Source organism: Bufo bufo, chromosome 2, assembly GCF_905171765.1.
Source record: "Bufo bufo chromosome 2, aBufBuf1.1, whole genome shotgun sequence".
NCBI classification, from domain to species: Eukaryota; Metazoa; Chordata; class Amphibia; order Anura; family Bufonidae; genus Bufo; species Bufo bufo.
Window position 1 is genome coordinate 394,671,952 of NC_053390.1, and position 12,088 is coordinate 394,684,039.

The 12,088-nt window shown below is 43.1% G+C and overlaps 1 protein-coding gene across 3 annotated transcripts in view; it reads right to left on the bottom strand.

Moving 5' to 3' along the window:
- Window positions 1–12,088, bottom strand: part of ADAMTSL1 (ADAMTS like 1) — a 1,022,249-nt gene that overhangs the window by 40,995 nt on the left and 969,166 nt on the right. For all 3 annotated transcript variants that reach the window (XM_040417238.1, XM_040417239.1, XM_040417240.1), the window contains 2 exons: window positions 5,917–6,096; window positions 1,126–1,260 (listed from right to left, as the gene is read on the bottom strand). In XM_040417238.1, coding sequence (XP_040273172.1) covers window positions 1,126–1,260; window positions 5,917–6,096 — 315 coding nt within the window. The remainder of the gene's footprint in view (window positions 1–1,125; window positions 1,261–5,916; window positions 6,097–12,088) is intronic.

The following is a 12,088-nucleotide window of genomic DNA, read 5'->3' on the forward strand; positions in this document are numbered from 1 at the left end:
ACCACTGATGGATTGCATGTATTAACTTTCTCTACATAATAAATGCTATTTGCTGAAGTGACCTAACCTCTTTAGTATATGTTTGCACTGCAATCTGCGCCAGATATATGCCAGAAAACTGGCGTACAGTATAGACCAAAAGTTTGGACACACCTTCATTCAAAGAGTTTTCTTTATTTTCATGACTATGAAAATTGTAGATTCACACTGAAGGCATCAAAACTATGAATGAACACATGTGGAATTATATACATAACAAACAAGTGTGAAACAACTGAAAATATGTCATATTCTAGGTTCTTCAAAGTAGCCACCTTTTGCTTTGATTACTGCTTTGCACACTTTTGGCATTCTCTTGATGAGCTTCAAGAGGTAGTCCCCTGAAATGATTTTCACTTCACAGGTGTGCCCTGTCAGGTTTAATAAGTGGGATTTCTTGCCTTATAAATGGGGTTGGGACCATCAGTTGCGTTGAGGAGAAGTCAGGTGGATACACAGCTGAGAGTCCTACTGAATAGACTGTTAGAATTTGTATTATGGCAAGAAAAAAGCAGCTAAGTAAAGAAAAACGAGTGGCCATCATTACTTTAAGAAATGAAGGTCAGTCAGTCAGCCGAAAAATTGGGAAAACTTTGAAAGTAGGGCTATTTGACCATGAAGGAGAGTGATGGGGTGCTGCGCCAGATGACCTGGCCTCCACAGTCACCGGACCTGAACCCAATCGAGATGGTTTGGGGTGAGCTGGACCGCAGAGTGAAGGCAATAGGGCCAACAAGTGCTAAGCATCTCTGGGAACTCCTTCAAGACTGTTGGAAGACCATTTCAGGGGACTACCTCTTGAAGCTCATCAAAAGAATGCCAAGAGTGTGCAAAGCAGTAATCAAAGCAAAAGGTGGTTACTTTGAAGAACCTAGAATATGACATATTTTCAGTTGTTTCACACTTGTTTGTTATGTATATAATTCCACATGTGTTAATTCATAGTTTTGATGCCTTCATAGTCATAAAAATAAAGAAAACTCTTTGAATGAGAAGGTGTGTCTAAACTTTTGGTCTGTACTGTATATCTGATAGTAAATGACCCCTACAATTTGTTCTATTACTGTACAGTAGCTGTTAACTTACCTATCAATGCTGATCCACCAGTTTTAACCAACAGGTTATTGCCAGTCAATGATGTCAACACAGATGGTGTTTCTGGCCCAAATTCAGCAAAAAGCATTCCCAATCTTTCTGTTCCAAAAGTATCCGGAAGGGGTTCTAAATAGATTGTAACAAAAATGACAGAACATTACAAACAGCAATGTGTATCAGTATGATATTTAAGTTTGCAACCAATAATTACTTCCAAGCTCTTATAAATAGATTACTGAGTAGTCATATGTAGATTTAATGGGGTAACCTCATTGCTAGAGTAGGCCATCGCTTGACCCCTTTCTTCACCACTCAATACATGTGCAATGCTGCAAATAGGCATACATGTATGGTGCTGTGATGGCATGGGCTCAGGAGCTGCGCCCATGACAGGTGGCACACTGTTGTTACTGCCGGGATAGGAGTTAACAGCAGTTTATGACAATAGATGCTGTGGGCACTGGTGACCGCAAGTGGTTAGAGAGAGGGAAGAGGATCCCTCTCTGACTCTATCAACTCCCCCCCACCCCCACTGACACTGCACTACAGGATGCCAAAGTGGCTGTACAGCAGTCTGGAAACTAACATTGGCCTCTAGGCCTGGCTAGTATGGATCACTATAGGCATTATGTCAGATATTACAGTAACTGACACAATACAATATAGAAGTATTCTATTTTATCAGAACATTGCATATTTAAGTCCCCTACAGGGACATAGAAAAAAATGAAAAAGTAAACAAAAAGTGTTTGGGAAAAAATAAAAAATAAAGTAAAAAAAAATTAAGATGACCTTTTTTGACCTGCAAACTAATTTATTTACCTGAAATATATATATATATATATATATATATATATATATATATATATATAAAAATATATATATATTTATTTATTTATATATACTACTAAGAATTAGAAAGTCAAATCCATAATGATACATACAATAACATGATCAAATTTTTTATTCAGTGCAGTAAACAGCATAAAGAAATTTAAAGTCAAAATTGCTGTTTTTGTCCATTCTAACTTCCAAAAAAGCGATCAAAAAGTTGTACAGTATGTACCCTAAAATGACACCAATGAAAACTCGTCCCAGAAAAAAATATATGTTATGGATCTTGAATTCAGCAACACAAAAAAACTAATGAAAAAAAATTGTTTTGGTTGAACAAAAGCAGAGAAAGCTATTATGTTAAGTTATTATGTCATGTATATACGGTATATGTCACCTGGTGAACGTCATAAAACAACACCCAAAAACAATGGTGGAATCTCAGTGTTTTTTTACGCCATCACCCCTAAAAATGTTTTAAAACTTATGCAATATATAAGATGTACCCCTAAATGATCTGACAGTTTTGCGCACAGATGCCGCCTGGAAACCGATTGTGGACAAGGGAATAAAATGTGTTGCCCGCAAGGCGCCAACACTTTCTCAAAAACTCAGTCCGAGTCGGTTTTCAGATGGTACGGTATCACAACAATGTTGGCTTAGGTCCAAAGGGATGTTCAAATTTCGGGCACCGCATTTGTACGTGTTGCAGTGTCATACAAATAGGACGGTATGTGGCCTCTGTTGCAGCCCAGCAGTCATTTGAGATACAACAATACATTAATTGCAATATCACACACGTGGTGTATTGTGTGTCTTGTTCTACATGTCAATTTCAATGTGTGGGATGTACATCCAATGCCCTCAAAGTTCGGATATGCAGACATATCTCAGATATATCTCATGCTTTTGTAAAAAATGTGTCAGCAGTCAGCCAGCATTTTGCCTCTTGCCACCAGGGCAATATTGCTGGCATGAAAGTTCAGGGCATTGAACGAGTTAATTTTCCTAAACGGGGCGGAGACCATAGGAAAGCTCTTCTTAATAGAGAAGCTTATTGGATTTTTAGATTTCAGTCCTGTATGCCTTTGGGCCTTAATCAAAGACAAGATTTAATATTGCATTATTAGATGTATCTTCTTCTCTTGTCCTTTAGGGGCGGTTCTTGCGTGGAAGGAAGAGAGGGGAGAAAATTAAAAGATTATTTTTTTTTTCCTCTGTCTTCTTCTCATGCAGTTCTGTTCCTGTGTCTCAGTGGTATATGCTGTGGGTGGGGTGAAAGCAGTCTATTTGCCAATCAATAATCCACAGCTGAATCACTGCTTTTACTCTGTATATAAGATTTGTCAGTCTTATTCTCTGTATCATGAGGAAGGATCTGTAATATATGTTGATCCAATGAGCCTGATGTTTGGTTTTTAAGCACGTTTCCTAATAAAACACGCACTGCGAGGTGAAGCCGGACAATCAATTTTTTTCGCTACCCCTAAATGATGTCATAAAAATATAACTCCTCCTGCAAAAAATAAGTCCTCATACGGCTATGTAGTTCTAAAAACAAAAAGGTTGTGGCGTTTGAAAGGTGGAGATAAAAAAATCACAAAACACCGCTTAGGCCTCTTTCACATGAGCGTGTCCGGATAAGGTCCGGATGCGTTGCGGCAAACCCGCGCGAGTAGGTACGCAATGGCAGTCAGTTTTGACTGCCATTGCGTTCCGTTGGTCAGTTTTTATCGCGCAGGTGCAATGCGTTTTGCACGCGCGTGATAAAAAACCGACTGTGGTACCCAGCCCCGAACTTCTTCACAGAAGTTCAGGTTTGGGTTCAAGGTTGTGTAGATTGTATTATTTCCCCTTATAACATGGTTATAAGGGAAAATAATAGCATTCTGAATACAGAATGCATAGTATAATAGGGCTGGAGGGGTTAAAATAAATAAATAAATATTTTAACTCACCTTAATCCACTTGTTTGCACAGTCGGCATCTCTTCTGTCTTCATCTGTGAGGAAAAGGACCTTTGATGACGTCACTATGCTCATCACATGGTCATTCACATGATCCATCACCATGTTGATGGATCATGTGATCGACCATGTGATGAGCGCAGTGACGTCATCAAAGGTCCTTTACCCAGGTCCTGAAGAAAGAAGAGATGCCGGCTGCGCGAACAAGTTTTATTTTTTTTTAACCCCTCCAGCCCTATTTTACTATGCATTCTGTATTCAGAATGCTATTATTTTCCCTTATAACAATGTTATAAGGGAAAATAATAATGATCGGGTCCCCATCCCGATCGTCACCTAGCATCCGTGCGTGAAAATCGCACCGAATCCGCACTTGCTTGCGGTTGCTTGCGATTTTCACGCAACCCCATTCATTTCTATGGGGCCTGCGTTACATGAAAAACGCACAAAGAGGAGCATGCTGCGATTTTCACGCAACGCACAAGTGATGTGTGAAAATCACCGCTCATGTGCACAGCCCCATAGAAATGAATGGGTCCGGATTCAGTGCGGGTGCAATGCGTTCACCTCACGGATTGCAACCGCGCAGAAATCTCGCCCATGTGAAAGGGGCCTAAGTCCTTAATTTACAAACTAGGCCCCATCATTAACATGTCAGTGATCGATGAGGTCCATCCTATGCAACCTCTAGTGGTCTTATGATTTTGAACGTGCCACTTTGGTTCAGTGTGATACCCCTTCACTGTTTTCCATGCACAGTGCTGCTCCTGGCCCTCTGAATGAGGCCTGGCTGCAGTTCCATGCACAGCTGGTGGCCAGACACACTACTGCACAGGGAAAACTTTAAAGGAGATGAAATGCTAAAGCAGCACTGTGGATCCTTCCTTCTCCGGAGGTTATACCTCTACCGATAATAAAGTGCTAACTACCGGTATATGCCGTCACTTTCTATGATGGGAATGAGACTGGTTTTTAAAGCCAAAAATAGAAGTGGATCATTAATGGAGAGTAAGTATAAGGGTCCATTCACACGTCCGTTGTTTCTTTCCTGATCTGTTCCGTTTTTTGCTGAACAGATCTGGACCAGATCTGGACCCATTCATTTTCAATGGGTCCTGAAAAAAAATCAGACATTGAGCTGTCCGTTTTTTTTCAGGACCCATTGAAAATGAATGGGTCCAGATCTGGTCCAGATCTGTTCAGCAAAAAACGGAACAGATCAGGAAAGAAACAACGGACGTGTGAATAAGGCCTAAAGGCATGATGCTACCTCACCTCTTTTTTGAATTCATGGTTTTGCCTACAAATAAGGGCGGGTTCACATCAGCGTTATGGATTCCGTCATTATTTTCCGTTATAACATGGCTATAATGGAAAATACCGGAATCCATAAGATGTAAGTCAAAACGGAAGCCTTTAAGAGGCATTCCATTTTGATCCGTCTTAATAGAAGTCTATCTGCAATCATACCGGATCCATCTCGTTCCCTTTATGCAAGACAGAAAACAACGTCCTATTGACAGGACTGCATAAAGGAACCAGACGGAACCGTATTGATTGCTGTAGACTTCTATTAGGCCGGAAGTTAAACGGAATGCCTTTTAAAGGCTTCCGTTTTACATTACGTCATAATACAAGTCTATGGGCAGCAGAACGGATCCGTCCTTCCGTCTTATGGATTCCGTTATGTTCCGTTATACCCATGTTATAACGGAAAGCCATAACGGAATCCAGAACGCAGATGTGAACCCACCCTAACTGCATTAAAAAAGCTGAACGTGTAACTGTTTTCTCCTCTAAAACAACTGGTGACAACGGATAATGTACACTTTGTTTCAGGAGAGATGTACATAATGGATGCATTTTTTCTCACGATTTCTAATCTTTTCATTTACTTTGAGTAGAGCACAGAATTTCTAGTGTGAACATAGCCAAAATCTGTCTTATTATGAACTCCCCTACTATCATGATACGTGCTTACCTATAATCTGAAGGTATGTTGATTCAGAAACTTCCCCATGTATATTGACAGCTTTACAAGTATATTGTCCCTGTTCTGAATAGCTTACATTTCCTAGAAATAAAGAAGTGTCGCTGTGACGGGGCACATGATGCAGTCGACTTTTATTTCTGTACCAGGTGACATCAGCCTCAGGTAGACCTGTAAGAAGGACAAATTCGGCATTAAGCAATGTGCACTTATTGACAACATCAGCGCATGTGAACGTGAACCTGGGACCTAAATGGCATAAAAGTGGCACACAAAATACAAAAATGTTAGGCCATCCCTGCATGTCACTAGATGTCAGACAAACAGACTGCATGCTGCTTGTAAACTTCTGCAGACCCCACAACACACAAATGTTTCATTCCTGGAGAGCAACTAGATATAGCAGGACCTTGAAAGTAAGGTCAGAAAGGTGCTCTCCACCATGAGGACTGTAGACTAAACTGTAGTAATGCCGTCAGCAGCAGAGTCTATAAAAGAACCCATAAAATGGTTTTAAGACAAAAAAGCCAGCAACAACCCTCCTTACAAAATGAACCATAAGACAGTGCCTCACAACCTCAAGGCTGAAGCTACACCTAGACGTTTTGTAGCGCTTTTGATGTTAACTATCAAGTGACAGCTGCAGGTACAAGATGGTGTACAAGTGAATTTAGGCTGGGGCTACATGATGACCTTGGGTGCAACAGGTTGTTTTTTTTTGTGATTCTGGGGTTGCAGCTGTGGCAACCTGTGAGTCATGCCCATATATTTCTATGGCTCTACACTGTGATCCTTGGTCGCGTGACAAAATCGGTTTGTATCCCCAACCTTACTGCTTTGGACTGCAGCTCAATAGCTGAAAGTGCTATACAAGTTGAGGCATAGTCCCAGCCTAATGTGCCACCTCTGCCTTTGGGCCACCAACCAGCTGCTTTGCCTGCTACAGCTATAGTTAGGCCAATGCACTATTCTATTCTACCAATGTTACTGAACAGAGGCCGCATATATGGGGAAAACTGAGACCCCTGGCTAAATTGATTGAAGTTATAAAACTGATTACTATGCATTTTACATTTGGCTTTACCTTTTCATGCTAGTATTATAACAGAATTAGGCTACATGCACACGACCGTTGTGTGTTTTGCGGTCCGCAAATTGCGGATCTGCAAAACATGGATGGCGTCCGTGTGCACGGAAAGCCATTAATATAACTGCCTATTCTTGCCCGCAAAACGGACAAGAATAGGACAGGTTATATTTTTTTTGCGGACCACGGAACGGAGCAACTGATGCGGACAGCACACCGAGTGCTGTCTGCATCTTTTGCAGGCCCATTGAAGTGAATGGGTCCGCATCCAAGCCGCAAAAACTGCTCGGATGCGGACCCGAACAACGGTCGTGTGCATGAGGCCTAAAAAAAACATCTAGTGGCAAATGAAACATGTGTTACAAATTTTCACCACTAGGTGGCAAAAGAACATTTGTATCTCAAATAGGATACTTGCAAGTTAAAGACATCTTTTTGCAGTTTTTTTTACTCTTTCCAATATTGAATATGATGAAGAAATAGGAACATCAAGCACATTAACAATGACCAGGAAGCAGCACTGAGGTTCTTTTAGGAAATTCTAATTATCACTTCTGATATCTGACAGTTAAACGCATCTTCTTATGACTACACTGATCTGTATGAAAATGTCAATGAGAGTAAAATGTCTGAGACCTATAAATCAAACCTGCGCATGGTAGTCCTTAGTGGCATCTAATAATTGACAAATCAATGTACATTATTAAATATGTCGATATATATAGCAAATTTGGAATCAGTTTCCTTTGCCACAAACAATATGGCTGAAACATGTAGAAAATATGGCCGTATGGTGAATAATAGTGAGGAAGGACAGTGTGATCCTGAATTAGAGACAACCCGAGTGCCTTTTGTCTGTATGGAATGTACATTACTGTTATCTTCTGGGGCCATAAGACTCTGCGTGCCATTATTAGTATTAAAGCAATCTTCTGCTGCAGATTATCAAAGCATGTCAACAGTCAGCCCATTCTAGTGTCTTCTGGCATCAACCACAGGAGCCCAATGTCATATTTACATTGCACAGCTCATCCTTCATGCTCATAGTTATTCTGTTCTAAGGTCTAAAGGGCACCTTGAGTAAATGTTCCCATCTCTAAGTATTTTTTGGGGTTTATGGCTGATGATGGTATCACGTACCTCTCCATCTGAGCTTGGAACGTGCCTCTGAAGTATGAGAAAAGTACAGGATGATGAAACTGACAATGTTTCCTTCAAGTCAGACTTCTTGGATGACCATAACCACATGTCTGTTCATTCACTGAACTGACAGAAGGGCAAGTTGCATGGGGCAAAAGTGCCAAGGTGCAAAAGAGCATTCTGCCAGTCAGGGGTGCACCACCAATGAGGCCAGGTGAGGCGATCGCCTCAGGCAGCACCAGATAGGGGCAAGAGGGGGGCGGCGGAAGGGCCATGGGCTGAAGGGAGGGGTTTAGGTTAAGAAATTGGCATTGGGGAGGGGCGCTGTTTCAGGTTTCGCCTCAGGCAGCAGAAAGGCTAGGTGCACCCCTGGTGCCAGTGTCTATTTTGCATGCTTCCTACATTTGCCTGCTGTTGGATGTTTCAGGGTACAGCCACATGGTCAGGTTTTCTCCATGAAATTTTGGATGTGAAAATCGGGACTTGATCATAAAAGGAAAGTATAAAGGACAGATACGACTTCTCTGTTTTGAGTTCACTTCTGGTTTTGGCTTCCAAAACTGCATGTAGAAACCTGACCGTCTGGCTGTACCCTAAAGGTGCTGTGAAGAATTATCAATTCAGTGGGTGACCACTGTGTTATATGTATATATGACAAGGTGAGGCTTTCATCTTTGCTGCAGATTCCACTCACTCTTGTGGCTACAAAGTGGCTGTTGTCAAAAGCAGTCTAATCGGACATATGGCTATAGCAGCATCACTGAATGATGTCACTGTAGCTGGTGTCCCTCTTACCATATATCTAAGTGACAATGTGCTGTGGAGAACTTATCATGGGAATCTTTTTTTTTTTGCTATAAAGTTTGTTCTATATTTTTTCCTTTGCTAGACTAGAAAATGTCTTACAAAACAATGTCACTTTATCAATGAGGCTGCAGCACAGGGAGTACGGGAAGCACACATCGCTGCTCCTGCCCGTGCCCCCCCGAGGATTACTAACTCCTGGCATAGCACATGGGTACCCAGTAGCCATGTGCTAAGCCAGGATTAGCTGAGCGGAGCGGGCTCCTGCCTCTTCCTGCTTCACTATGCGCTGCAGGACTCTTAGCTTAGCGAAGCAGGCAGAGCCAGGAGCCCACTTCGCTCAGCTAATCCTGGCATAGTACATGGTTACAGGGTATCCATGTGCTATGCCAGCATTTAGTAAACCTTGGGGGGCACAGGTAGGAGCAGCAACGTGCGCTCCTGCCCGTACTTCCTGCGCTGCGGCCCCATTGAGAAACTGTCAACTCCGTATTCTGTACACCGCTGGAGAATAGTGAATTGAAAGCGGGCAGGAGATCAGGGCTTTAGGATGGAATATCTTTAGTAAAAATTCAAAATCAATACATAAAGTATATTAGAAAAATTATTTTAAGGGCATTTGGGACATTTAAATTTTTTTTTATTAAAAGTTTAGTTATAGAGATGTCTCAAACTATTCGCCGGTGAACAGTTCCCGGTGAACATCACTTGTTCGCGTTCGCCGCGGCGGGTGAACATATGCGATGTTCGGTCCGCCCCCTATACGTCATCATTGAGCAAACTTTGACCCTGTACCTCACAGTCAGCAGACACATTCCAGCCAATCAGCATCATACCCTCCCTCCCAGACCCTCCCACCTCCTAAAAAAAAGCAAGGACGGCAGCCCTCTTAGATTCATTCTGAAGCTGCAGTGTTAGTTAGAGCAGGGAGAGTGCTGCTGCTGCTGAATTAATAGGGAAATCGTTAGCTAGGCCAGTGTTCTGTGTCCACTCCGGTCCTCAAAGACTCATCTGCAGCATCCTGACAGCACACCAAAAAGCCCTTTTTAGGGCTGGTACATCAGTCAGCTTTTTTTGTTTTTTCCTATATATATATTGCAGTTGCCTGCCCGTGTGTGAGTGGCCACAAGCCCACAGACTGTACTGTGTGCACACCACTCATATAGGGTGGCACAGTACCTTGCAGATAAAAAAAAGTCTTTTAATTTTTCCTCTGTAATATAATTGCAGTTGCCTGCCAGTGAGTGTCAGGCCCACTGACTGTACTGTGCCCACTGCCAGTGCCCACCACTCATATCGGGTGGCACAGTACCTTTCAGATAAAAAAAGTCATTTAATTTTTCCTCTGTAATATAATTGCAGTTGCCTGCCAGTGAGTGTCAGGCCCACTGACTGTACTGTGCTCACTGCCAACCACTCATATAGGGTGGCACAGTACCTTGCAGATAAAAAAGTAATTAAATTTTTCCTCTGTAATATAATTGCAGTTGCCTGCCAGTGAGTGTCAGGCCCACTGACTGTACTGTGCTCACTGCCCACCACTCATATAGGGTGGCACAGTACCTTGCAGATAAAAAAGTAATTAAATTTTTCCTCTGTAATATAATTGCAGTTGCCTGCCAGTGTGTGTCAGGCCCACAGACTGTACTGTGTCCATTGCCCACCACTCACATAGGGTGGCACAGTACCTTGCAGATAAAAAAGTCATACATTTTCTTTCTCTGTAATATAATTGCAGTTGCCTGCCAGTGAGTGTCAGGCCCACAGACTGTACTGTGCCCACTGCCCACCACTCATATAGGGTGGCTCAGTACCTTTCAGATAAAAAAGTCATAAAATTTTTCCTCTGTAATATAATTGCAGTTGCCTGCCAGTGAGTGTCAGGCCCACAGACTGTACTGTGCCCAGTGCCCACCACTCATATAGGGAGGCACAGTACCTTGCACGCATAGTACCACTAATCTAAAAAAGAATTACAGGCAGAGGCAGGCCACCCCGCAGGGGCCGTCGTGGTCGTGGTGCTGTGATTTCCTTTGGCCCTAGAATAATGCCCAGTGTTCAGAGGCCACATACCCTGAACTCGAAAAATTCTGAGGACATAGTTGACTGGCTTACACAGGACACCCAATCTTCTACAGCTTCCGCTCAGAACCTTGACGCACCATCCTTCTCCAGCTCAGCTTCGGGCACCTCTCAAGTTACCACTCGCCCGCCCGCCGCCACCACCAACACTAGCACCACAGCCGTTTCACTTGATCTGTCAGAGGAGTTATTTACACATCAGTTGGAAGAAATGAGTGATGCACAACTATTATTGCCAAAGGAGACGAACAGGGGGAAAGTTCAGATGGGGAGACAGAGAGGAGGAGGAGACGAGTTGGAAGCAGGGGGAGGTCGTCGAAAGGAGCTAGTGGCACAGTCAGACAGCATGTATCTGCACCCGGGGTCAGCCAGACAGCACGCCAATCAACGCATGCTGTTGCTACCACCAGAATGCCGTCATTGCAAAGCTCAGCATTTTTTTTGTGTGTCTGCCTCTGATAACAGCGATGCCATTTGCAACCTGTGCCAAAAGAAACTGAGTCGTGGGAAGTCCAACACCCACCTAGGTACAACTGCTTTGTGAAGGCACATGATCTCACATCACAAACGCCTATGGGATCAACACATGAGTACAAGCAGCACACAAACTCAAAGCCACCATCCTCCTCCTGGTCCAGCATCTTCAGCCACGTCAACCACTGCTGTCCTCCTTGCCCCCTCTCAACCACCCGCCACTCCGCCTCTCACCTTCAGCAGTTCCTGCTCATCTGCCCACAGTCAGGTGTCTGTCAAGGAAATGTTTGAGCGTAAGAAGCCAATGTCACAGAGTCACCCCCTTGCCCGGCGTCTGACAGCTGGCTTGTCGGAACTGTTAGCCCACCAGCTTTTACCATACAAGCTGGTGGGAGTCTGAGGCCTTCAAAAAATTCGTAGCTATTGGGACACCGCAGTGGAAGGTACACGGACGATATTTTTTTTTTACAAAAGGCAATCCCCAACCTGTACGCTATTGTGGAAAAGGAAGTCATGGCATGTCTGGCACACAGTGTTGGGGCAAGGGTCCATCTGACCACTGATACCTGGTCTGCA